The 27,898-nt window shown below is 45.1% G+C and overlaps 1 protein-coding gene and 1 pseudogene across 2 annotated transcripts; both read right to left on the bottom strand.

Annotated features, from left to right (window-relative positions):
* Positions 1-6: 6 nt before the first annotated feature.
* Positions 7-27,034, bottom strand: TRMT10B (tRNA methyltransferase 10B). Of its 2 annotated transcripts, XM_002707967.6 has the most exons (9): positions 26,899-27,034; positions 13,241-13,443; positions 12,669-12,777; positions 11,276-11,400; positions 9,487-9,639; positions 4,426-4,504; positions 3,729-3,796; positions 1,320-1,443; positions 7-762 (listed from the first exon to the last, which is right to left on the bottom strand). In XM_002707967.6, exons 2-9 carry the CDS (start codon positions 13,424-13,426, stop codon positions 656-658), a joined length of 951 nt encoding a protein of 316 aa, XP_002708013.1. In that variant the 5' UTR covers positions 13,427-13,443; positions 26,899-27,034; the 3' UTR covers positions 7-655. The 2 variants fall into 2 exon arrangements, with proteins under 2 accessions (XP_002708013.1, XP_008262193.1); XM_008263971.5 differs by lacking the exons at positions 11,276-11,400; positions 12,669-12,777.
* LOC138844761 (KATNB1-like protein 1 pseudogene) lies at positions 6,971-8,130 on the bottom strand (annotated as a pseudogene).
* Positions 27,035-27,898: the final 864 nt, after the last annotated feature.

Genomic DNA, 27,898 nt, shown 5'->3' with positions numbered 1-27,898 from the left:
CTATAATAAAGTGATTAAAGCATGAATTATTTATTTCCAGGATTTATCAATTATCTTGACCCCAATTAACTGTGGATAAAGGAGGACTACTGTATGCAAAGAATCTAGTTTGTAGACGTCTAAGGAGGATACAGGGCTATTAATACAAATCCTCCAGTAGGATCCTTGCCCATACTCAACAAGGGAGTACAGGGCAAGAGCCACGGGGGGGACAAAAGAGAGCCAGGTCAGGAAAGACTGATCCTTACAAAGCTGTTTACAGCTCATTACTGAGCTGGGAGAAAAGTCAGCACGATCAGCGGCGGCCAGGGAAATGCATACAATTTTATGATGCCAAGTTAGTGAAAATTCAATTCTTGATGTAACAATAAACAGTCTTTCAGTCTTCGACAGAGACAGGTGAATCAACACATACACAGCCACATAGTTTTAGGGCTAATTGTTATGTAAACTTTTTACTTAAAATATATTCGGGCACTTTCGGTGAGCTAAGCACTATAGGAGATACAAAAGAGCACAAACTGTGGTCCCTGTCGTTAGTAGATTATATCCTATGAAGACCCAAGACGCCAAGTTAAGGTGAATGTGTGCCACTGCCACCCTCTGCCCTGCTCCTCAGTGAGGATGTTTGTAGCAGCTGCCGCTAGGCTGCCCATCATTCCACCAAACTGCGCACAACGTAGCCTTTTCCTGAAGACACACCTTTCTTCAGCGCTTCGGGCCAGCTGTGAGTCTCAAAGTAAGTGGCCAGGACATCAAATACTGCCAGAGAGAAACAGAAAACACAGTAACCACGTAATAAAAACCAGTGAGTGACTAATGAGGAAATGCACGTTCTGGAATATTTCATTCAACAAGTCCACTGCGCACCACACACAGCAGTAGGTTGTGAGGGGACAGAAGTGAGGACAACTACCTCACAACTACCTCAGTCTACACTGAGAGATACAGGCCTATGATGGATATTGCTACAACCCAGAAAAAAACAAAGAAGGGGCCCAGATGACCTGGGAGTGGGAGGGAAGCTGGCCAAGATGCTTCTAACCTGAATCTCAAAGAACAAACAGGAAATCACTGGTCAAGAAAGCAGGACATTCTAGGCCAAGTGGACAACTGGAACCACCTTTGCCATAACTGAGCACCAGGGAGAAAATGAAGAATGCCACGCGATGTCCAGCACAAACGCCACAAGGTGTATGCAGTAAAGTTCAAGCACATGAGTCACTGGAGACTGCTCCAAGGCCATTTAACTGTAAACACTGAAAAGATGCCGTGCCAGAACACATGCACGCACGCGCTGTGAGCCACGGGAGAAGTACCTTGGTTGATGGCCAGTATCTCTGAATGATAGTTTTTCCCGTTCTGGCATCTGACCATGTACTCCTGGATTGGCAAGCGGGCTGTCTTCACAGAGTGTTCCCAAGCCTTTTGAAATGTTACTTTCTGTAATCACAGTTAAATATTTTTATCACAAAATATATGCAAGTTTATTCTCAACTCCATACAAATTGTGGGAATTCTATCTACAATTTCCATCTCTACTTATAATTAAAGGATAAACATTTAAAATAAGCAAGCTTGCATAAGATGATGACCATCGGACTGCTTCATTTTAATGGTACATTTTTGCCTTTGTAATTTGTAGGTTGATATGTAAATAGCTGGTCCTTCTTTCATTCAGTCAACTGCCTGAATCAATATTACACTGGGAGTTACAAAATAAAGAATGCATAATATAATTTAAAAAATCTTCATTTACTAGATGATATTCTTCTGTAAGAGATCTCTTGACTATTTTTTATATTTTTCAGTATGGAGTCATGGAACACCAATATTTTAAAATTAAATGCAATTAAGCTATCATTTATATACATATAGATGATATATATATACATATACATGATTTATATACATATACTAAAAAGTATATGTATATAAAAATATATCCACATATATGAAAGATATCCATGTAAAATAAGTGTACAAAACATTTATGTGTGATCATAGACTACATTGAGGAAGATACACAAGAAAAAATTTTTTAAAAAAATTTATTTATTTGAAAGTCAGAGTTACACACAGAGAGAGGCAGAGAGAGAGATCTTCCATCCGATGGTTCACCCCTCAATTTGCCACATTGGCTGGAGCTGCACTGATCCAAAGCCAGGAGCCAGGAGTTTCTTCTGGGTCTCCCACGTGGGTGCAGGGGCCCAAGACTTGGGCCATCTTCTACTGCTTTCCAGGGCATAGGGCTGGATAGGCAGTGGAGTAGCTGGGAATAGAACTGTCACCCATATGGGATGCCAGCATTTCAGGCCAGGGCATTAATGCACTGTGCCACAGTGCCAGCCCTAATACACAAGAAAATTTAACAGTGGTTGTCTTGAGAAGGGAAGCCTCATTACTCACTCTATTCTTTGTACATTTTAACTATTATATCATTATTTAACATACATATTATCTATGTAATGTATGTTGGCAAATATAAACAAAGGAAATTAGCAACTATTTTTATAATAGAAACACATTTCAAAACTCTGGTGATGCTCCAATTATTCCACTAGAACTCCCATTCAACAAAAGACATTTGGACAATCATATTAAGGATTAAGTGTGAAATTCTGGGATAAGATTTATGGCAGGAGACCAGCACTGTGGGCAGTGGGTTAAGCCACTGCCGGTGACACCAGCATCCCATATGAGCTGCTCCCCTTCTGATCTAGTTCCCCACTAATGCACCTGGGAGGGCAGTAGGGGATGGCCTGGTGCTTGGGCCCCTGCCACCCACGGGGGAGACCCACACAGGGTTCCAAGCCTGATCCAGCCCCAGTGGTTGCTGCCATTTTGGGGAGTGAACCAGTGATGGAAGATCTTTCTCTCTCACACTCTATCTGTAACTCTGCCTTTCAAATAAATAAATAAATCTTTAAAAAACAAACCCAAACAAACAAGCAAACAAAAACAAGCTTTCTATCAGAAGGGAAGGTGGTTTGGGAAGGAGCAAACTACTCTCTCACAAAGATTAAACTGAGTGCTGAGCCAGTGCTCACCTGGTCAAGATCAGTGTTATCCCCTGTAAAACTGAAGAGAACAAAGCAGCTGGGCCAGCACTGTGGCACAGCAAGTTAAAGCCCTGGCCTACAATGCCAGCATTCCATATGGGTGCTGGTTGGGAGTCCCGGCTGCTCCACTTCTTATCCAGTTCTTTGCTTATGTGCCCGGGAAAGCAGCAGAGGATGGCCTAGTCCTTGGACCCCTGCACTCATGTGGGAGACCCCGAGGCGGCTCCAGGCTCCTGGCTCCTGGCTTTGGATTGGCTCAGCTCCAGCCCTTGTGGCCATTCAGGGAGTGAACCAGTGAATGGAAGACCTCTGTCTCTACCTCTCTTTGTAATTCTTTCAAATAAATAAATAAAGACTATTAAACACAATATATATCAATTAACCAAAAATTATTAAAAAAAAAAGGCAGCTCAACAGGGCTTTTTATGTAATTATCAAACACAACTCATTCCAGTTCCTGACTGTGGATTCTGTCAGGCTCAGGACTGGGGCCAGTGTGAAAAGAGGTTACATCACAGCCTGGGGCCAACCCAGGGAGACGAGGCTTGCTCCTCCTATTCCCTCTGAGTGCTCAGGCCCACTGGGTAAGATTATGACAGAGCAAGAACCTCTAAAAGAAACACTGCTTTTCAAAATGCGGATGTTGAAGTCAACTTGAATACTGACCTTCTGAATACTTTCATCCACAAGTCCACCAAGGATGTAAACTTTGTTTAGAGCAACATCTTCAAGAGCTAATGAAACAATAAAGGTCACTGAGATCAAAACTGTTTGTTAATTACTAAACTCAAAGAAAGCAAAAGGAAATAATTAACAGTACAAGTAGAAATTTAATGAAAGAGAAAAAAAGCAGTAACTTGCTCAAGAAAACCAAAGGCAGACTAACAGACCAATAAACAGACAAGTTATTGGCATTTTTAATCAAAAAGGTAGTAGACCCAAGGTAGTAGATTTAGAAAGAAAACAAAATTAAGAGAGAAAATAATCAGAAGGTAATACTATGAATAGCTTAATAACAGTAAACTTAAAAATTATGTGAAATGGATGATTTTCTAAGACAAGCAATACCTTAGCATTGATCCAAGAAGGACCAATGGGGGTGGCCGAGCAGGGAACCTGGGAAGGGCTGCCTGGCAGCACATAAGGCCTAGCGAGGGTGGAAACCCTACATCTGTGTTGCTGTGTGCACAGGGCTGAACACACGCAGAGAATCCAGCGAGGGATCTGCCCATCAGAGGAGAGCAGTTTATGTTCCATCTTTGACTGGCTTTGATAAATTCTGCTATGGGGAACAACAAAACAGAGGTCTAGGAACAAAGCCCTACATGAATCCATGCAGTGAAGTACATAGTGAAGTACATACCGTGTTCTGAGTCAGGAGTCAGGTACACAAGGGTTTCCAGAGGAAATAAGTTAAAGCAGTCTTCTTCTGTTATGTCTAGCTGAAAAACACAAAGGATCCAAGTGGGAAGTTGGTTAAAAGACAGCCACATTCAGTAGCTAGTCACTGGACATCTAGTTTCTTATCGTCCGTGGCCCTAGGTGCATCAGGGAGCTACACTCCTGACAGTTTCTTCTTGGAGAGTGTTGGTCAGGCAGGGGAAGTAGAAAGGCACAAACATTTAAACCACGAAATCAGACAGAAAGTGATATGGGGCACCCACAGAGGTACAGGGAACAGAACTAAAGCCAGGGAAGACCTGTGGGTGAAGGAAAGGCAGGAGCTGAACTCCTGAGAGGAAGTCAGGTTGATACAGATGAAAGGAGAACCATTCAAAGCAGACCATCCCCTAAGAAAAGCAGGAAGACAGCAAAGCAAGGGACGACATGATCTGTGAGTGCGTCTGTGGAATCATAAAAAAGTGCAGTGGGTGGGGCTCAGTGCTGTGGCACAGTAGACTAATCCTCCGCCTGCCACACAAGCATCTCATATGGATGCCGGTTCTAGTCCCAGCTGTTCTTCTGATCCAGCTCTCTGCTATGACCTGGGAAGGCAGAAGATGGCCCAAGTGCTTGGGCCCCTGCATCTGCATGGGAGAACTGAAAGAAGCTCCTAGCTCCCAGCTTCAGCCGCTGCAGCCATTTAGGGAGTGAACTAACAGATGCAAGACCTTTCTCTCTGTCTTTCCTTCTGTCTGTAACTCTGTCAAATAAATAAATCTTAAAAAAAAAGTGCAGTGGGTGTTTGCCACAGTGGGTAAGATGCCACTGGAGATGCCAGCATCCTATAGAGGAGTGCCTGCGTTCCAGTCCCAGATCGACTCCTGATCGAGCTCTGCTAATGCACACCCTGGGAGGCAGCAAGTGATGGCTCCAGTACCCGGGTCCCTGCAATCCACGTGGGAGACCCGGGACCGAGATTCCGGCTCCTGACTTCAGCCGGGCCCAGACTTGGCTGTTGCAAGCACGTGGGGAGTCAATTAGCAGATCAGAGAGCTCTGCCTTTAAAAGTATAGACATAAAGGTGGATATGAGTGCACTTCAGCCGAGATTGTTAAGACAGTACTATCAGCACAGCTGGCTGTGTAGCACCACAAAGTACACCCTTCACACTTCTTGCCTAGAGAAGGCCGCCACTGCGCAGCCTCAGCTACACAAAGCACACCCATGAGGGCGTTCTTAGTGACAGTTCTTAGAGGGTGGTCTGGATTCTCACGTGTCTATCACTACATTATGACATTCTTGGGAGAGTTGAAAAGCATCCTAGTACTTCCTAAAACTCACTTTAAATCCACACTACTTTTTTTTTTTCTTAAAAGCAAAAAACAGAAATATCTAGTGAATTTACTCAAGTGAAGCAAGTTTAAATGATACAGAAATGAAAAATATTACAAATATATACACAATAAAAAGTGAATATAAATTAGCTAATTTCATGGACATTTCCAGTTAAGCACTCATACAAACACATATTCACCTTTTTCTTTATATAGCAATAATACATGGCACAATGATTCTGGCAAAAAAAAATCAAAGATACTAAAAATATTCTCAAGTTTTAAAAATTGTGTGGAATATATCTGAACAATAACATTCTATGTGAATGTAAACCCCCGATTTAATGCCCAGAATTTTATAATGCCAGAAGCATGGTTGGTTTAAATTTTTTAAAACGGATATTGGTATCATCACATATTGGCTTAGTAATAATTAAGGCATTTTGCATACACAGCATCTCAATGTGAACAAAAAATTTTTAATAATTTACTTTGATGTTTTCACTTTCAAAGTCTTTCAACATAAGAAAATATCTGCACACACTTAAGTGTTTTTTTTAATAAAACACAATCTTAAAAAAATCATGATTGGTCTTTTTTTAAAAAAAAATATTTATTTTTATTTATTTGAAACACAGAGTTACAGAGAGAGGTAGAGACAGAGAGAGAGGTCTTTCATTCGCTGGTTCACTGCCCAGATGGCCACAACAGCTGGAGCTGTACTGATCCGAAGCCAGGAGCTTCCTCCAGGTCTTCCACATGGGTGCAGGGGCCCAAGGACTTGGGCCATCTTCTACTGCTTTCCCAGGCCATAGCAGAGAGCTAGATCAGAAGAGGAGCAGCCAGGACTCAAATGGGATGCTGGAGCTTCAGGCCAGGGCTTTAATCCGCTGCACCACAGTGTCAGCCCCATGATTGGTCTTTGTAGTTTCTAGTAATAAGTTTTGTCTTACTTTTGCAGAGTATAAATTATATTCTTATGCATGACTGCATTAAAATCCAGTAGTTCTTAAACAATGTTATTAAATAACCACATGGATCCCAAATGCAGCAAAGGTGAACAATCTTCATAGTGCCCTTTCACCTCATTGAAGTTGAAATTGTTCCTTTTGGATACTATTCCACTTCAGTGTGAAGTAGATTGTTAGGGTTTAATTAGTGGTTTCATTATATGACTTTTTAAAAGAAAAAATGATTTTGCTTTCTTCCGCAGTTCAGTTCTCAGGAAAGACCTATTTTTAGAAATCTTATAGTGCCAAGATGTCTCAAATAACCAAATGCTGTTTAGTAGTAGAAAAAAAATCTCTCAATGCAACTGCAATAAATAAGCATTTATAGCCTTAGCTATATTACCAGTATATCCTGGTAGTAAGATGGTTTCCCTATTCCCACAATCCACTTCATTGTTGTTTTAAAATCTGAATATTTCTGTCATTTCTGATTTGATTTGTATGACAGTTCTGACCACCACCTTTTTATGACTGCTTGAAGCCAGTTTACATGACCTATTACATATTCTTCCAATCTGCTATTAAGTAATGACTTTACTAGAGGCAACAAGTCCACACGGCAGCCAAGTGAGATCTAGTAAACTGTGGGATTCCAGTACACTGTGGTAAACTGCCTGTGGTGAGCACAGACAGGCAATCCACACCTCCAAGATCTTCTATCCTCAGCAGCTAGGCTACAAGTTCACTTACCCTTCTCTCAAAAGTTAAAGCTACGTTCAATCACAAACTCCTGCTGAATAAAACTTGAGTCACTGCTTCCTGGTCCTGAGAAACCTCAGGGAAAAACCCACTATATTTTGATAATGGGCTTTCTGTCTGTGAAGAACCAGGGTCACTGGAATTAACCAAATATGTTCGACTATTATGGTGTAATTTTTCAGGCAGGCAACCTGCACAAGCCAGTTCATTTTCTTTATTTGCCGTGCCATAGCCCTCACTGCTAGGGGACTATTTTTATTTGTAACAAGGATTTGAAAAGGGGTGATGAACCTTCTTTCTGCAATAGATCACCTTATATAGTTTATGTGCAGTTTTCACAGTTTGTCCAACTGTTCTATTTATGTAAGCAGCCAACTGGGAGATTCTTTAACCTCCTTCATATTCTTATTGGTGAAATTAGAGATCTTTTTTTCTAGGAAGATCAGTAGAATGATCCTCAATATTATTACAAAAGCTCTATTTTTTAACACTGTGGGTTTCAGATGCCATAGTCTCTTACATACCTGTGCTCACGGTACCACAGTGCCTCAGCCCTGCCCAGGCGCTGCCGAACTGTGCCCGGCAGCCTAGCATGTCCCTCGGCTCCCCCACCAGCCACATTACTTTTGTTTGCTTTTAAACTATTTGAGAAGCAGAGACAGAGAGTAAGTGTGCACGTGTATGTGTGTTTTCCCATCTGCTGGTTCACTTCCCAAATGCTTGCAACAACCAGGGCTGCGCCAGGACAAAGCCAGGAGCCAAGGACTCCAACCAGGTCTCCCACATGGGTGACAGGGACCCAGTATCTTTGGCCATCACCTGCTGCTGGGGAGCACGTCAGCAGGAAGCTGGGACTGGTAGCAGGGCTGAGACCCAAACCTAGTTACTCAGATATGGGCAAGGGCATCTCAAGCAGCATCAATACCTGTCCCTAAACTCACATTACTTCCTAAAGCATTCCTCCACTTCCTCCATAACTAACTCTGCATTACCAAGAACAAGAAAGGAGTCATGGGGGCCGGCGCTGTGGCGTAGCGGGTAAAGCCGCCGCCTGCAGTGCCGGAATCCCATATGGGTGCCAGTTCGAGTCCTGGTTGCTCCACTTCCGATCCAGTTCTCTGCTATGGACTGGGAAATAAGTAGAAGATGGCCCAAGTCTTTGAGCCCCTGCACCCTCATGGGAGACCTGGAGGAAGCTCCTGGCTCCTGGCTTTGGATCAGTGCAGCTCTGGCCATTGTGGAAAATTGGGGAGTGAACCAACAGATAGAAGACCTCTCTCTCTTTCTATGCCTCTTCTCTCTCTGTGTAACTCTAACTTTCAAATAAATAAATAAATCTTAAAAAAAAAAAAAAAGAAAGGAGTCATGGCACTTTCCAGAAATACTTCTGGAGTATACAATCTAGCATTCAATATACAGGACACACATTACAGTCCTAGATCCTGGGAATATCAGTTTGTCAATATAGTTGAAGGATGAGAAGATTTTTTTAAATGAAAGAATGGAGAAGGTATGAATTCTTCTTTTAGATTTCAACATTGAAAACATGTAATTAACACAAACACATACATAAAATTACAGTGTCATTCAGTATCTACAGGGGATTGGGTTCCAGGACCTCCAATGATACCCAAATCCAAAGATGCTTAAGTCCTTACATAAAATGCCACAGTATTTGCATATAAACTATGCACGTCTTGTAGTATTCTTGATTATTTATAATACCTAATACACTGTGAATACTATGTAAATAACTGTCATAGTGTACTGTTTAAGGAATAATGACCAAAAAAATCTGCATTTTTTTCAGTACAGATGTAACTGTTTTCCTGAATCTTTTCAATCCTTGGTTGAGTGACTGCAGATACAGAATCTATGAATTCAGAGAGGCTGACTATACATCAAAATATGAAAAAATGAAAACACAAACTTTTATCATTACAATACAATCAGTTTTCAGATACTTGTACTTCAAATAATTTGCATAAAGGGACTTACCAAGTAACTGGAAAATCCATCATTCATCCTCAAACACTCTTCATAGAGGGGGCTGTCTGTTGTGAACCCAGTGAGGTAGATCCAAAATGGCCTGTCAGCCTTCTTGTTTGAACCGTACAACCTTCGGATCTGCCCAGCCAGTCTACTCAGTTCCTTCAAAGAAATAAGGACAACAAGGTGGAAACAAGCCAACTCCCTAAATTCATTATCAACAAATGGCTATGAACATAGCAAGTCCACTGAATGCTATTCTAGAAAATGTCATGAACTAGGATGGCCTCTTTTATTCCAGGAGTGAGCACACATACGTGTGAGTGTGTTACAACCTATGATGTCACAACTTATGGATGAAAGTTCAGATAAAAATGCTAGCCAAGAAATAGTGAGTGCGAGTTAGTGGGAAAGCAGAATTCTTTGTCCTGCTGGCTCTATTGTTATACATTTAATATAGATAAAATTACTTCAGCTTTTACTAAAATCATACCATGTGATATTACTATTTGAGTTATTAAAAAGAGATTAGATAACTAGAAATGTTTATACTTCAGTAAACTTAGCACCTCCTCCCTAACTCCAACAGATGCCACAGGGGTTGGAAATTTAACTTCGCATGCTGATTCAGAGACCTCACTCTTACAGAAAGGCAGCTTCACAATCTAGCCCTATTTATTCAACAGAGAAGAAAATGTTTCTGGGGGCAAGCGTTTGACCTAGCAGTAAAGACACCGGCTGTGATGTCTGCACCCCATTGAAGTGACTAGTTTCCAGACATGGCTCTGCTTCTGCTTCCGACTTCCTGCTGATGTGCGCTTTGGGAGGCAGCAGGTGGAGACTGAAGTAGCTGGGTTCCTGCCATTCATGTGAGAAACCTGGACTGAGTTCCTAGCTCCCAGCTTCAGCATGGTCCAGCCCTGGTCATGCAAGCTTGTGAGAAGTAAGCCAGTAAATGAGAGTTCTTCCTGAATCTAGACTTGATTTAATCTGATATCTAAGTTAATATAAACAGTAGAGACTTTTGGTTTACCTTTTTGAAGAATTATAATTAAATTCCATGTTAAGAACCTACAGTTTTCCTAATTTTTCTGAAAAACATGCAAACACTGGGGTAGATGTTTGGTGCAGAATTCAGATGCCATGCAGGATGCCCACATCCCACACAGGAGTGCCTGGGGTCCCGGATCCACTTCCAATTCCAGTTTCCTGCTAATGCATACCCTGGGAGGCAGTAGCTCAAGTATCCAGGTCCCTGCCACCTCTACAGGAGACCTATACTGAGTCCGGGCTTCTGACTTCAGCCTGGCCCATAAACAGCTGTTGTGGACATTTGGGGAGTGAACCAGCAGATGGAAGATCTTCCTCTGTCTCTTATCTATCACTCTACCTTTCAAATAAAAATCAATAAAGATCATAAGTAAAATTATTAAAATGGTGATCTCCCAACAACATGCTACCCAAAAGATATTCCTCTCCCCAGTAGAAGGCCAAAGAACTGGTGTATAGAGAAATGAACCTGAAAGGCTCACTTCAGACTGGGGACAGCACAAACAGAGAGGCCAAGGGATCAAAATGGAATACAAGGTAAAAATATGCAAGCTAAACCGGGGGATGCACTTCTTCTTCCAGATTCTTTACAATAACCACTTGGAATTTAGTAGGCCAGTGTAGAAAGCCAAACACTGGGTTTATTAAAAATCACAGAAGCTGAAGCTGGTCATATTCTTCATGACAAATGCACCCTCCTGAGCCTCCCTCATCAGAGCAGGAATTCCAGGCTTAGCGAATGCTCTACCTTCTTTGACATATGGTGGGTCATACTCAAATCAATACACAGTCTTGGTCCTGAGTGTTTGGCTTCCAAAAGCTTCTCTTTGGTTAAGGCTCTCAGAAAACGTTTGCTGTGCTGGGGGCAGATGCCTAGAGCAAAAATATCAGGAAGGAAGAAAAGTGGGAAAACAGAGGAACAATCTTCCACAGAAACAAATCTCCCTGGCCAGCTGCATAGTTTTTGTATAGGAAGAGAAATTGAGGCGCGCACAGGATATTCGTTCATTAGATTCATGCATGGCAGAGTGGTAAGGAGTATAGGCTCCGGTGCACACAGGCGGGTTAAATGCAAGTTCAGTTTGTTCACTTATTAGCTGATTCATCTTGGGCATATTACTTAATTTCTCTGAGCCTCAATATTTTCACCGATAAAACAGGGATGACAATAGTACCAACATCCTAGAATGTACAACTCTTAGAACTGAACTTAGCACCCAGCTGTGAACAAATGTTAATGGTTGCTGCTATCATTCCTTCTAATTTCAAGCTCACAACCCATATTCACTAGACAGCTTGTATCTGAAAAGCAGCCTTTGGAATGCAGACATTTTGTCACAGTGGGTTAAGCAACTGCTTGGGATACCCACATCCCTTATTGGAGTGCCAGTTCAAGTCTCAACTACTCTGCTTCAATCCAACTTCCTGCTAGTGTCCTGGGAGGCAGAAGATGATGGTTCAAGTGTTTGGGCCCCTGACACCTAGTTTACAGAGATTCAGATGGAGTTCTGGGCTCCTCTTATTTCAGCCTGGCCCAGCACCAGTTATTGAGGACATCTGAGGAGTGAACTAGTGAATGGAAAATCTGTTTCTTACTTGCTCTCTTTCTCTCTCTGTTGCTCTCCCTTTCAAGTAGATGAAAATAAACATTTAATGAATAAACATTTTTAAGGATTTATTTATTTGAAAGGCAGAGTGACAGAGAGACAGACAGACAGAAACAGAGAGCTCTTCTATGTGCTGGTTCCCTCCTTGAATGCCCCCAGCAGCCAGGGCTGGGCCAGGCTGGAGCCAAGAGCCAGGAGCTCCACCTGGGTCTCTCACATGATTGACAGGAACTTAAGTACTTATTTCATCATCCCCTGCCTCCCAGGATGCGTAAGCAGAAAGCTGGATCAGAAGTGGAGAAGCCAGGACTCAAACCAGCACTCTGACATGGGATGTGGGCATCCCAGTGGTAGTTTAACTGGCTGTGCCACAAAACCTGACCCAAATTTCTTTGATACTATGAACCCAAAAAATAGGACAACAAGCCCCATCTTACAGATATTTGTCCACTTAAATAAAATTCCTATTTGCCTAAGAATATACAGATGCCTGTTTACTAAGCAACAAATATGATTCCATGAGTAATCTACTACCTGGATTTTCTGCACGATTGGCTTTTCTTCTTTCTTTTTCTTGTTTTCTTTTACTCTTCTTTGCTGCAACTATCTTTTCCCAATGTCTCTGTTTCCTTTGGACATTTTTCTTATGTTATCCAGAAAACAAAATTGTTTGAGAACTTCATAAGCACCAAAAAGGAAAATGAATATTAGAAACAATTACTTAATTTTTTCACTTACATGTAGAATTAGGTGAGAAAAAGGATATTATTAAAAACTCTCTACTTAGAGAAAACAGAGCCCCAGAAAGAGATGTGACCCACCCACGGACACAGTAAGTTAAAAAGGAACAGGGCCAATAGCAGAGTGTAGACTCCCGGCCCCTCTGAGGTATATTACAAGTTCCCTTTAAACTTTATTTACTTTTTCCTATGACTTAAATGGAACTGAAATTTTAAAGCAATTACCAGGAAGTTAATTCATCACTCAGAATACACAAGACTCACTCCTAGCCTCTTTTTTTCATGATCAGGATCTACCCTGACAACAGGGTGCTCCAGGACATCCCATCATTCAAGGCCCTTGGCCAAGCAACTGACTGCACTCACCGAGCACCATGACGCAGTGCCTGCGGGTAAGGTTTCTCCCCCACCGCACTCGCATCCCACGTCAATCTGCAGAAGCTGGAAGCTTTCAGAGACGCCATCTTCATCTGTGTCTTCCAGGATGCCTTCCCGCTCCTGCACAACAGCTGACGGTGTCTCCTGGGCACTCCCTTCAGACTTCCACTCCATGCGCTTAGTCCCCGCTCCTTCAGAAAAAGGTACAATAATTTGTGAGATATTACTTTGTTTACACAGCCATTTTCCTGTATCCTAAAGACCAATGGTGTTAAAATACTGACCCAAATTTAATGAACTAAGAAAAGCAAGTGTGTCTCCCACAGAAAGGATTTAACACAGAAGAGTACCAGTACTTAGTTCAGTACTAAGGCAGCCAAATATTCTCCTTTCAGGACAAGCACAATCAGTGACATCTCTGAGCTATCAATCATTATCTACTGTTGCAGTCACACAGATAACCAAGCTACCTATTGTGTTCTCCATAATGTACTGTATGATTGTATCTCAAACAGCTCATTTTCACAGTTTTCTAGCAAATATTTATTCATCACCTCCTATTTTCAGCATCCTCCAGTAGAAACATCCTAGGAGAATGAAGGGCTAGCTAAAAAGTAGGACAGAGTGGCACAAAACCAGGCAGCAGTTTGTCTAGGTTCTTGGAGATATAACAGAACTAGTTTTTTTCAAATGATATATTCCCTCCCCTAGACCTGTTGAGTGCTGTGGCAGCAGGGAGCCAGTCACCAGTGATGATGTTTAACATTCCTCAAAAAAGCCTGAGGTTGGAAAACATGGACAAGCACTGGTATAGCACACTTAACAAATGCTGCCAAAATTTCAGCGGTGTTCAAAATCCCTAAGAAAGACAGTCAGTCACAAATGCTCTAGCTGGGGCTGCTGCCTGCAGTGCTGGCTGCTCCACTTTCAATCCAGCTCCCTGCTAACACACCTGAGGAAGCAGCAGAGGGTGGCCCAAGTGCTGCACCCATGTGGGAGACCCTTAAGAAGCTCCTGGCTTCAGATTGTTCTAGCTCCAGCCACTGCAGCCATTTGGGGGGTGAATCAACAGATGGAGGACCTCTTTTTTCTCTCTCTACCTCTGTCTCTCTGTAACTCTGCTTTTCAAATAAATAAAGAAAGAAAGAAAGAAAAAAAGAAATGCTCTATGGTCAAGTGTCACAGACCAAGAACAGTGTGCCCATTGCCATGATCTTCTGAGTCCAGTCACACTATTATAGGGAAACTGTATCCTTAAAAATATAAATGTCATTATGATTCATGTATATGGTTTAAAAAAAAAAAGGTCTTTTATAATGAAAAGTGATGATCCTCACCCCACCCCTTCACCTCTGTGGGCAACCCTGGTTAAGCAGCTGGTTTTCATTCTCCTGGTAACTAACACCTTAACCTGAAGTTGTGCTCACACCATTACTTCTCGTTTCATCAGCTTTGAATTCACTGGCTCCTGATGAAAACATAAGAACTGAAACCACTTAAATCAACCCCCTATTATTTCCACTTCTCTACATGTCATCTTGCCCTATGTATTTTCTTTGATATAATTTTACATACAGCAAAACGTGAAATCATAGGGTACAGTTCAGTTTGTGGAGGGGGTGGTAAAACATACTAGTGTGGTGAATTTTTTTTTTTAAGATTTTTTAAAAATTTATTTATTTGACAGAGTTACAGACAGTGAGAGAAAGAGACAGAGAGAAAGGTCTTCCTTCTGTTGGTTCACTCCCCAAGTGGCCACAATGGCCAGAGCTGCGCTGATCCGAAGTCAGGAGCCAGGAGCTTCCTCTGGGTCTCCCAAGCAGGTGCAGGGCCCAAGCACTTGGGCCATCCTCCACTGCTTTCCCAAGCCACAGCAGAGAGCTGGACTGGAAGAGGAGCAACAGGGACTAGAACCGGCGTCCATATGGGATGCGGCGACGCAGGTGGAGGATTAACCTAGTATGCCATGATGCCAGCCCCCTAGTGCAGTGAATTCTGAAAAAAGCACAGGACTGATGCTACTCATATTCTCCTCAAGATATAAAACATTTCTATCACTCCCAGAAAGTTCCAGCTCTTTTTGCACTTTCCACATTAATGCCCACCCTATTCCCAGTGCCTGCCAAAGGCAGCCACTGTTCTATGTTCTACATCATAGACTAGCTGTGCCTATTATAAAATTTCTCATCAACAGACTAAAATATGTACTATTTAGAACTTGATTTCTTCCCCTTTAGCAAGTTTTTTTTTTTTTATTACTGAGCGATTCTATTGTATGACTAAGCCACACTATATTTTCATGCAGCTAGACATTTGAGATTTTTTCCAATTTGAGGATATTATGAATAAAACTGCTATGAACATTCTCGTACAACTGTTTTGTGGACACGTGTTTTCACATCAACTGGCTAGGAAGCTAAAAGTAGAATAGCTGGGTCACAGGATAGGTGTATATGTAACTCAGGAGAAACTACATCAGTTTCCTAAAGTATAGTGCTATTTTATTTGAAAGGCAGAGAGACAGTGACCGTGTCTGCTAGTTCACTCCTTAGATGCCCACAACAGCCAGGGCTGGGTTGGATCAAAGCCAGAAGCTAAGAACTCAATCTGGGTCTCCCACATGGGTGGCAGGGACCGAATACTTGATCATAACTGCTGTCTTTCAGGGTGTGCAGTAGCAGGAACTGGAAGCAGAACATTATTAGGCATTGCCTAAAATGGTCCCTAACAACATGGTGCCTAGCGGATGTTCGGGGGGCGTGTCTGTGGCCACTGCAGTTAAACCACGTGAGACTGGACCACCTTCAGGGATAGGTCCGCCTTAGTTCCAGACACGTGGACAGTGCATGATCCCTGTACCTCGCTTAAGATGCCCCTGTGCGTGGTCCACCCATGCTTGCGTGACCTTTTCTCTGATTGGCTCCCCTACTGCGCATGTCTTAAGCTTTATAAGCCTGTACACTTCCTCAATAAAGTAGTTCCTGTTTCGACAGAACTCACAGGTGCTTGCTAGGGTGTGCCTGACCCGTCGACCTTACCTCTCCCATTCGCCTTGTCAGGGGGTGCTTGTACTGTCCTCTGCTGGTCAGGGGCCAGCCTCAGGCTTAAGACCCCAAAAGAATGTGAACCCAAGTATTCAAATATGCAATGTGGGCATCCAAAGCAGCGTCTTAACCACTGTGCCAAATGGCCAGCCCTACTGTATCTTTTTTTTTTTTTTTTTAGTTTTTTAAAGATTTATTTATTTGAAAGCAGAGTGACATAAAGAGTGAAAGTGAAAGAATCTTCCATTTGCTGGTTTACTCTCCAAATGGCCACAATGGTCAGGGTTGGGCCAGGCCAAAGCCAGCAGTCTGAAGCTCCACTCAGGTCTCCCATGTGGGTGGCAGGGGCCCAAATACTTAAGCCATCATCTGCTGCCTTCCCAGGTCCATTAGCAGGGAGCTGGTTTGGAAGCATGGCAACAAGGACTTGAACCAGCACTCTGAGATGCTGGCACTGCAAGTGGCAGCTTACCCACTGTACCACAATGCCAGACCCTGTGCCATTTTAAGAGACAGAGAAAGATACAGGGATCACTTCATCCATTACTTCACTCTCCCAAATGCCCCCAGTGCCTGGGGCTGGGCCAGGCTGAGGCCAGGAACCGGGAACTAAATCCATGCCTCCCATATGGGTGGCAGGAGCTCAACAATGGTTCACAGTAGCATGAAGCTGGAATCAAAACCTAGAGCTAGGAGTCAAACCCAAGCACTGTGACATGGAACACGGACATCCCAACTGGCATCTTAATCACTATGCCAAATGCCTACACTGTACAGTACCATTTTATACAGCTGTGAGCAGTGTATGAGAATTCCAGATGGCCCATATCATCAGCACATCTGCTGCTGTCAGGGTCCTAAACTTTAGTCGCTTTTTTTAAGAATTCTTATTTACTTACTTACTTGAGAGGTAGAGTTTACAGAGAATGGGAGATAAGAAACAAAGGTCTTCCACCCCCAGTTCACTCCGCAAATGGTCACAACAGCCAGAGTTGGGCTGATCCAGAGCTAGGACCTTCTTCCGGGCCTTTTACGTAGGTGCAGGGGTCCAATCACTTGGGCCACCTTCCACTGCTTTCCCAGGCCATAGTAGAGAGCCGGATTGAAGAGAGCAGCTGGGACTAGAACAGGAAGCACTGCAGCAGAGGCTTAGACCACTATGCCACAGCACCAGCCCCGTTAGTCATTCTTGCAGAGCACACTGTTATGTTTTCATTACACATTTCACTGATGGATGATATTGAACACTTTCTCATGTTATTTGTCACCTGTAATGTCTTTGTGAGACACCTGATGTCGTCTGCTCACTTAAACCTTTTAAATTATTGAACTGTAGAAGTTTATAATGTATTCTGGATACAATCCTTTCCAGATACATGTAGTGGGACTATTTTCTCTCAGTCTGTGACTTGTCTACCCATTTTAACATTCCCTTTTCATGAGCAAAAGCTCTAAATTTTCATCGATTTATCATTTTTTTCTTATATATGCTGTGTCCTCTTAAGAAATCTTTGTTTACTCCAAAGTTTTAAAAATATTCTGTTCCCTTCAAAAGTTTTAGTTTTTTTTTTTTTTTTTAAAGATTTATTTATTTATTTGAAAGGCAGAGAGACAGAGACAGGAGCTCACCCATCTGCTGGCTCACTCCTCAAATGTCTGTAAAAGGCCAGGAGTGGGCCAGGCCAAAGGTAGGAGTCTGGAGCTCCATCCATACAGGTCTCCGATATGGGTACAGGAACCCAAATACTTCTGCTGCCTTCCCAGGCACATAAGCAGGTAGCTGTATGAAGTGGAGCAGCTGAGACTTGAATCAGTCCATATGGTATACCAGTGTCACAGGGGAGGCTTAACCACTGCACCACAAAACAGCCCCAAAGTTTTATACTTCCAGTTTTACATTAAGGCCTATACTCCAAATTCATTTCATAATTAATTAATTTGAGAGGCACAGAGACAGAGCTACCATCTCCAGGTTCACTCCCCAAATTCCTGGACAACAGCTGGGCCAGCATGGGAACTCAATCCAGGCCTTCCACATGGATGGCAGGGATCCAATTAACCAAGCCATCACCACTGCCCCATAGGGTCTACATTGGCAAGAAGCTGGAGTCAGGAGCCAGAGCTGAGCATCAGTCCCAGGTACTCTGACAGAGAACATGGGCATCTTAACCAAAAGGCCAATCACAGCCCCTCATTTTTGTGTCCGGCACGATTTGTAGAAAAGACTTTTTCAGCTGAACTGGTCTGGAATTTATATCTTGCAATGAACTTGTCCACTTTATCTAAACTGACAAATTTATTGAGATAAAGCTACTTACAAATATCATCCTTTTGAGGTCGGTTTCCAAGATGGAAGAATAGGGAGGGAGCTTCCTGCTCTAGTCTAGGGGAAGATAGTTTAAAAAAAAGCGGAGAGAGTGCAATCTTAGGGAAGAGTTAGGGAGAAAACAGCAGAGAAAATCCATGCAAATTAGAGGGACACTGTGGCTCTATGTGGAGGGTGAGGACACACACAACCCAGGACCCCAGCAGCCGAGAGCCTCAGCACCAGTTCTGGAGAATGACGTGAGGCCAGACTACAGCAGCCCACCCACTGGCAATAAAGCTGTGGGAGGAGCCTGGCATGAGTCTGGCATGAGCCCTGTGGAGGACAGTGTACCTGGCAACCTTGAGGAAAAAAAGGGGGCATGTTTCTTTCTCCCTGACCACCTGGTACCAGTGTCCTGTAACTAGCCGAGAGAGGGTGGGCACCATTTTGGACATATGTAACAACTGTGCCAGCTCGTGTCCAGGCACCCAGCAAACAGCCAACAGGAGATGCCTGAGTCTGGCTGGGAGAACTGACGGGGCCTGAGTGCTTGTGACTGTGGGAGCCTTGTGTGCTGCGACTGTGAAAACACCGTGGCTCCTTGGGATACAGCAGGGTGTGGCTGGGTCTTTGGGCAGTCACTGCGGGCAGCTTCACATGCTCAGGACTTCCTGATTCCCTGGTAAGGGTCATTGCTGAGGGATCCGTGTTCACACCAAAGACTGCATGGATCATTTGTGTGGTTCTTGTGGTGGCGTGGATGAAAATTACTCACTGGGGCTAGTGCCCAGGCACTGGAGCAGAGTAGGTGAGCGTAAGACTATGCTAGCAGAGCTGAACAAACCTCCCCTGTGATTATGACAAAAAGAGAGCAATTTACCCAACTTGGGTGTCACCTTGGACACTCCCCTCACCCTGGAGCACTGAACAGAGCTCCCTGACCACATCCAACACACATCTCTGGGTATTCACTGAAATAGCAGACACTCCACTAAGCCAGAGAGGCATAGTCCAAAGATAAAAACCATCACAGGGAAAAGGGAAAAAAATAAAAACACCAAGTATCTCCAAAATGTCTAATAATAAACACAGTAATTCAAGAACCAAGTCAAAGAAAGACAACATGACACCCCCCAAAGAACACAACATTTGAGTACTAGAACGTGAACATGAAGAGACTGAAGAAATGCCACAACGGAACTAAAAAAATTGATCGTAGGATTGCTTAGAAGCAATCACAAGCAGCCGGCGCCACGGCTCACTAGGCTAATCCTCCGCCTGCAGCACCAGCACCACGGGTTCTAGTCCCGGTTGGGACGCTGGATTCTGTCCCTGTTGCTCCTCTTCCAGTCCAGCTCTCTGCTGTGGCCCGGGAAGGCAGTGGAGGATGGCCCAAGTGCTTGGGCCCTGCACCCGCATGGGAGACCAGGAGGAAGCACTTGGCTCCTGGCTTCAGATCAGCGCGGTGCGCTGGCTGTAGCAGCCATTTGGGGGGTGAACCAACGGAAGGAAAACCTTTCTCTCTGTCTCTAACTCTGCCTGTCAAAAAAAAAAAAAAAAAAAGAAAGAAAGAAAGTAATCACAAGCAAATCTGTGAACTACAGAAATCCATACATGACATGAAGGAAAATTTTTCCCATGAAATTGAGATTTTAAAGAGAAATCAAAACAAAATATTGGAAATGCAGAATTCAATAGAATAAAAAATGCAGTGGAAAGCTTTAACAACAGACTCAGCAATGCAAAGAACAGCTGAGTTATAAGACAAATCTCTGGAAAGTTTGCAGTCAGGCCAAAAAAGAGGAAGGAATTAGAAAGCTAAAAAACAGTGTTGGAGATTTATGGGATACCTTCAAACAACCCATCACACGGGTCTTAGGAGTTCCTGAAGGCATGGAAATAGAGAATGGGTTAGAAGGCCTTTTTAGTGAAATAATTATGGAAAACTTCCCTAATTTGGAGAAAGAAAGGGATGTCCAAGTACATGAAGCACACAGAACTCCTAACAGACATGACCAGAAAAGCTCTTCACCACGACACACTGTAGTCAAATTCTCCACAGTAAAACAGAAAAAGATTCTCAAATGCACTTAAGAGAAAAGCCAGATTACTTTCAGAGGATCTCTAATAAGACACAGAGATGACTTATCCTACAGGCTAGGAGAGAATTGAGAGATATATTCCAAGTCTTAAAGAGAAAAAAAATCTGTCAACCCAGAATACTTACCCTGCAAAGCTCTCATTTATGAATGAAGGTGAAATAAAGACCTTCCATAACAAACAGAAATTGAAAGAATTTGTCACCACCCATCTAACCTTACAAAAGATGTCATCCGAATGGGATTCGCTGCTCCTGCTTCCCTGCCTGCCCTCCAGCAAAGTTTTAAAAGGACCTATTCCTGAACACATGGCTCTCTTCTCTCCTGCTCTCTCCTCTCGCTCTCTCTTGATCACTCTCTTCTCTCTGCTCTCTAGTCTCCTCTCTCTCTCTGTCTCCTACACTCTCTTTCTCCTTCCTCGTCCCTTCTCTCTGGCCTGCTGGAATTTCCCCCAATAAACCCTTTCCCTTAGTCCAGTGTTTGGTGTTTTGTGACGATCTTACAATCAGGGAAATGCAAATTAAAACCACAATGAGGTTTCACTTCACCACCGTTGGAATGGCTTTCATACAAAAATCAACAAACAGCAAATGCTGGCACAATGTGGGGGAAAAGTTACCGAACCTACTGCTGGTGGGAATGTAAATTGGTACAACCACTGTGGAAGACAGTAGGGAGATATCTCAGAAATCTAAATATTGAATATACCCAGCCATCTCACTCCTGGGAATGTATCCTAGGGAAATGAAATCAGCATATGAAAGATTATCTGTACCTCCATGTTTATTGCAGCTCAATTCACAATAACTAAGATATGGAATCAACCCAAACATCTTCACCTGAAGACTGGATAAAGAAATTATGGCATATGTACACTACGGAATACAACACAGTGGTTAAAAAAAAAAATGAAATCAAGTCATTTGCAACAAAATGGATGAAACTGGAAAACATCATACTTAGAGATAAGTCAGTACCAAAAGGACAAATACTGTATGTTCTCTTTGATCTGTGATAACTAATAGAGCACCTAAAAGGTAATGTATAGAGGGCTGGTGCTGTGCCATAGCAGGTATAGCTACCACTTGCAGTGCTGGAATCCCATATGGACGCCGGCTCGAGTCCCGGCTGCTCCATTTCCAATCCAGCTCTCTGCTATGACCTGGGAAAGCAGTGGAAGATGGCCCAAGTCCTTGGGCCCCTGCACCTGCATGGGACACCTGGAGGAAGCTCCTGGCTCCTGGCTTCGGATTGGCACAGCTTTGGCCATTGTGGCCAACTGGGGAGTGAACCAGCAGATGGAAGATCTCTCTCTCTCTGCCTCTCCTTCTCTCTCTGTGTAACGGAGATGCAATGACTTTGAACAGCCCTTGTCTCGACTATTGAGGAAGTTTTTTTCCCACACTATTTGTCGAAATCTTAGTATAATCATATGTGTATAAAGTTAATTGAAAATGGATCTTAGCAAAAAATAAGAATGGGAATAGGAGAGGGAGGAGGAAGAGGGTTGAGAGTCTGAGTGTTTTATTCGTGTTTATTGTTTAAAAAATTGGAGGGTGGGTACAGTGGGAAGAATCACTATGTTCCTACAGTTGTACTTATGAAATGCATGAAGTTTGTATTCCTTAAATAAAAGGTTTCTGAAGGAAAAAATATCCTTTTAGTATCTGTAGTACCTGTAGTGACATCCCTGGGTCCATTATTAACATTCATACTTTGTGTCTCATTAAAAATTTTTTCCCATGATCTGTTCATTTAGGGGCTTATCTTTTTTTTAAATTTTAGTGATTTTTTTTCTCTATTGTTTCTTTTCTGTTTCATTAAAATCTGCTCTTTATTTTTGTTTACTTTTTCTTTTTTCTTCTATTCAAAGAAGTTTTCCCCCCAGCTTCTTGATAATTATTGATTTTTTTTTTTTTTTTGACAGGCAGAGTGGACAGTGAGAGAGAGACAGAGAGAAAGGTCTTCCTTTGCCGTTGGTTCACCCTCCAATGGCCGCCGCGGCTGGCGCGCTGCAACCGGCGCACCGCACCGATCCGATGGCAGGAGCCAGGTACTTATCCTGGTCTCCCATGGGGTGCAGGGCCCAAGCACTTGGGCCATCCTCCATTGCACTCCCTGGCCACAGCAGAGAGCTGGCCTGGAAGAGGGGCAACCGGGACAGAATCCGTCGCCCCAATAATTATTGATTTTATAAACTTTTTTTTAAACATGAGCACTTTATATTTTAAACTATAAATTTCCTTCTATATGCTATTTTAGCTGCATACCATGAAATTCTGACATCTTGGGTGATTCACTGCTTATTACTATGAAACAAATTACCCAAAACTCAGCAGTTTAAAAAAAAAATCTGGGGCGCGCACAGTGGTTAAGATGCTCTGGGGACACCAGCTTCCATACTGGAAAGCCCATGTTTGAGCCTCGCCCTGCTTCAGAATTCCACCTTCCTGCTAAGTCACATCTTTAGGAGGTGATGGTTCGAGTATCTGCTCCCCGCCACCGACACAGGAATCTGGACTGGGTTCCTGTGGGGAGCAACTCGGACTATACTGTTACTGGAATTAAGACTTATTCTATGCATCTGCTCTCCCACTGTGGGGAGCAACTCGGACTATATTGTTACTGGAATTAAGACTTATTCTATGCATCTGCTCTCCCACAATATGGCGCTGGGAGAGAAGAAAGAGGCTTCTACACAGCTGCCTCCAGTTCAGCCAATAAACTGTAGGACTTGCTCCTGATTGGAGGAGAGCAGCGTGCTCGGCGTGTGGGCAGCCGAGTTGGGATTGGCGGAGGAGGACTATAAAGGAGGAGAGAGACGGCATGCACCAGGAACATCTAAGGGGAACATCTAAGAGGAACACCTGTGCAGCCCCCGAGAGAGCCAGCCGGCGGAGTGCCGCTCCCCTGCGGAAGTGGGGAATGTGGCCAGGGGGAACTGCCCTTCCACGGAGGTGGAAGGGATAGTAGCCAACCCGGGAAGAACCAGCAGCAAACCCGGGGAGGGCCGAGCAGACAGAAAGAACAGCGCAGGGTCCTGTGTCGTTCCTCCACGAAGATGGGGAGCGACAGGTTCCCAGCTCCTGGTTCAGGCCTAGCCCAGTCCTGTCCTGCCCCAGCTGTTTGCATCAATGGATGAGAGATGTGTCTTCCTGCCTCTCAAATAATAATTGCGTTCCTGCCATCCACATGGGAGACCAGGAGTGAGTTCCTGACTCCTGGCTTCGGCAGTGCCCAGTGTGGGAGTTGCGTGGGCATTTAGGGAATGAACCAGTAGATGGGAGTGCTGTCTGCCCCTTCAATGTGGGATGCAGCTTTTTTTTAAAGATTTGTTTTATTTTTATTTGAAAGAGTTACACAGAGAGAGGAGAGGCAGAGAGAGAGAGAAGTCTTCCATCCGCTGGTTCACTCCCCAGTTGGCCGCAACGGCCAGAGCTGTGCCAACCCGAAGCCAGGAGCGAGGAGCTCTTTCCAGGTCTCCCATGCGGGTGCAGGGGCCCAAGGACTTGGGCCATCCTCTACTGCTATCCCAGGCCACAGCAGAGAGCTGGATTGGAAGAGGAGCAGTCAGGACTTGAACCAGCGCCCTTATGGGATGCCAGCACTTCAGGCCAGGGCATTAACCCACTGTGGCACAGCGCCAGCCCCAGGGTTGCAAATTTTCTAAGCAGTGGCTTACTTAACTCACTGTGCCACAATGGCCACCCATGTCTTTTTTTTTTTTTTTTTTTTAGATTTCAAAGTGTTAGAGCAGAGAAAAACAGGTCCTCCATCCACTGGTTCACACCCCAAATGGCCAACATCCAGGATGGGCCAGGCTGAAGCCAGGAACTTCTTCCAGATCCCCCACATAGGTAACAGGGACCAAAGCACTTGGCCCATCTTCTGCCGCTTTTCCCAGGCCATTAGCGGGGAGCTGAATCGGACATGCAGCAGACAGGACACAAACCCACACCCATATGGGATACCAGTATTGTAGGAGGTGGCTTTATCTGCTGTGCCACAACGCTGTACCTGCTGCACAACACCAGCCCCACACCATATCTTTAACAAACAGTACTCTGACCTGTCATAACTCTTCCTTTAGAGGATGAAACAAACTATAAAGCCAACCACGAGTCATCTGGATTTTTCTGCATTTAGGCATTCACAAATGAAATGAAAACTTTAGCATGAATGGCTTCAGTTAAATTCATTTTATTAGGGTAAGAAAAACACCAATTTGTTAAATGAATGCTTCTTTGCAAATAGCCATGTGATCTCTTCTCCCTGAGAACTTGGCAGCACTTTGCAGTTACTTGTGTCTGACCATTCATTTAACCACTGAACACTGAGGTCCTCCTCTGTGACAGGCCTTGCTGGGGAACGACCAGGCAGTAATGCATGTGGAGGTCTCTAAGAAAAAGGGAGCTAGGAGGGGGGTAGCTTCAGGAGCTGACAGCTGTCCACTGTTTAAAAAATTGGAAAGGGGCAGGCGATGTGCCGTAGTAGGTAAAGGCCCCACCTGCAATGCCGGCATCCTATATGCGTGCCAGTTCGAGTCCCAGCTGTTCCACTTCTGACCCAGCCCTCTGCTGTGGCCTGGGAAAGCAGTACAAGGTGGCCCAAGTGCTTGGGCCCCTGCACCCGCATGGGAGACATGGATGAAGCTCCTGGCTCCAGATCAGTGCAGCTCCGGCCGCTGTGGCCATCTGGGGAGTGAATCAGCAGATGGAAGACCTCGCTCTCTCTCTCTCTGCCTTTCTCTGTGTAACTCTTTCAAATAAATAAATAAATCTTTAAAAAAAAAGTAAAAAAATTTAAATTGGAAAGCCAGAGTTGATCATTTCTCTCCCATCAAACTGAATTCTTTTGCAGGAAGGATTGTGAGATGTAGGTGTCCACATTCACCTAAACACTCAACAACTCCCAGCGGTGCTGATGCTTACGGAACTGCACTGAATTTTACCCCCACCACGCCCCTGCCCCTTTTCCTCTCTCCCCTTCCTGGTACTAAGCCTCCTTAAATTCCTATAGTCTTTGAGGATGTTTTCAGACCAGGAACCGGGGTGCAGTGATCTTGAAAAGCTAATAAAGACGATCCGACCACTGCCACCAGGGTCTGTAACATCGCAGACTGGCCATTCCTGAAGGCACGCACCGTCTCGTTTCCGTCTTTGCACCGCTGCTCATCAGCACGAGGCCTGGCACTAAACGGAAGCTCAGAAAAATGCTGAACGGGAGCTTGCCACAGAGGGAAGCTGGGCACCGCGGAAGCACGGACCTGCTGAACTGATGTGGGACGTCACCCACGCCAGACCTAGCCCTTCCTTATTCAAGAATCTTTTCTGAGCCTCCACCACAGGCCCAGCGGGGAGAGGAGGAATTAACAGTTACTAAGTACCTAAGCCACAGCGAGGATCTGGGGCTGGCATTCACTCTGCCTTCAGGGGATTCCAATCATCGACTCAGCCTGGATTACAAGCCCTTCCAGGGAGCAGGGGAGAAGAATTCACCTGCACTCCCCAGTATACGCAGCCTCCAGGGCTAAGAACTTTCCAGATGTTTGACAGTCACATCCCCCCTTCGGCTTAGAAGCCGGCAGGGCTCTCCATTTCGCTTACAGTAAATAACCCAAACCCATACAAAGGCCTGCCCGGGCCATTTAAGTCTACCTCCTCCAGCTGTATCCCTGGGCACTCTCGGGCCCACCTGCTATTCCCCAAACACACCCACCGCGGGGCCTCTGCGTTCGCGGCCCCGCATTATCTCACTTCCTTTTCGTCCGGCCCTTCCCCACCCCCCACAGTGGAAGCCCCCTCAATACCGTGCGGGCTGGGGTAATAATCGTCCTCCCCCACCTCGGGCCCACACATGCCCAGACCCCTTCGAGTTCAAGCCCCTCCACCCCGAAGGCGGCACACGCCGGCGCCACGCCCCAGGACGGAGCAGCCTGTGTGCCCACGTCTCTCTCCCCCTCACTCCAAGCCGCAGCCCCCCGCGGCCCGCTCCAGGCCTCTCGGCCCCTTCGGCTCTGGAACACCCTGACCCCCGGCCCGAGACCGCTCAGCTCCCGCCGGGCCGCCCGCTGTGAGGCAGACAGGGGAGGCACCGAGAAAGTGAGGAACCGCGGGCCACCTAACCGAGAACCGCTGCCGTCCGACGCCGGACCCCGCAGCCCTCGCCAGCCCCCGGCCCGAGCCCCAAGCGTACCTGACGCCGTCACCTCCTGCAGCGGCAGCGGCTACCGGCGCGATGCAGTCTGGCCCCGCCCCCGCACCACTTCCGGTTCCTGTCTGCGGTTCCGAATGGCATCCAGGGAAATGTAGTTTTCCACTTGAGAGCTCGGTGGGATTGGGACAGAGCAGAGGTTTCGGCTTCCGCGACCCGCTTCTCTGAGCCTCGGCTTCCCCGTCTGTTAGGTTACAATCGCAGTCCCTGGGAGACCTTACAGACTCTTGTAGGCAACCAGACCCTTTATTGGCTGTCAGGTGCTGGACGTGGCGCTACAGGGATGAAACCAAGACTGGGACCACTTTATCCCGCGCCGTGAGGGGCTTGACCACCCACAGGTGTCCCCGCGATCAGCACGGTGCATGGGCTGACACGGCCTTTACCTGAGCACACGGCCCCCTTCTCCGCCACCTGGCTGTGCAGGCTTACAACAGAGATGTCCTGGCTCTGGCGGATAAGGGGTCTAGCCTCTGGGCACTCCCCTGGCTTCGTGTCCCCGCACATGTCATCGGGGAAACTGAGGCTGGGAGACGCGAAGCAGCTGGTCCAGTCCTCCGCCTGACAGACTCGCAGCCACGCCTCCCTGTTCTGTGGCTGAGCTGAAACATCTCCCTCTCAAGAAAGCAGAGCCTGGTTGGATCCCCACCGGATCTCTGAAACTTCTCTCCGGGGCTCCCGCCCGTGCTTCAGACACACCCAGGACCTTTGTTAGTGTTTGCATGGCTGCTGTCCCATTCTTTGGACCTCAGCCTAAACGTCCCCTCTTCAGAATGGCCTTCCTCGGCCACCCTGTGTCGCACTGGCTCGTTCCAGCCTTGTCTTGGCCTCTTCTTCGTTTTTAGCAGCACCTCTCAGTCTGGAATGGATTTTCCTGTGTCAGTCCTACTAATTGGGAGTTCTCTGAGGAGACTGTGCCATGTTCATGGCTGTATTCCCAATGCCACCGCAGAGTAAATCTTTGCTGACACAGTATAGGTCT

Source organism: Oryctolagus cuniculus, chromosome 1 (assembly GCF_051225735.1).
Source record: "Oryctolagus cuniculus isolate XC-2025 breed Fujian yellow rabbit chromosome 1, ASM5122573v1, whole genome shotgun sequence".
NCBI classification, from domain to species: domain Eukaryota; kingdom Metazoa; phylum Chordata; class Mammalia; order Lagomorpha; family Leporidae; genus Oryctolagus; species Oryctolagus cuniculus.
The sequence above is the reverse complement of the archived record's forward strand: the minus strand, read 5'-3'. Positions and strand labels throughout refer to the sequence as shown.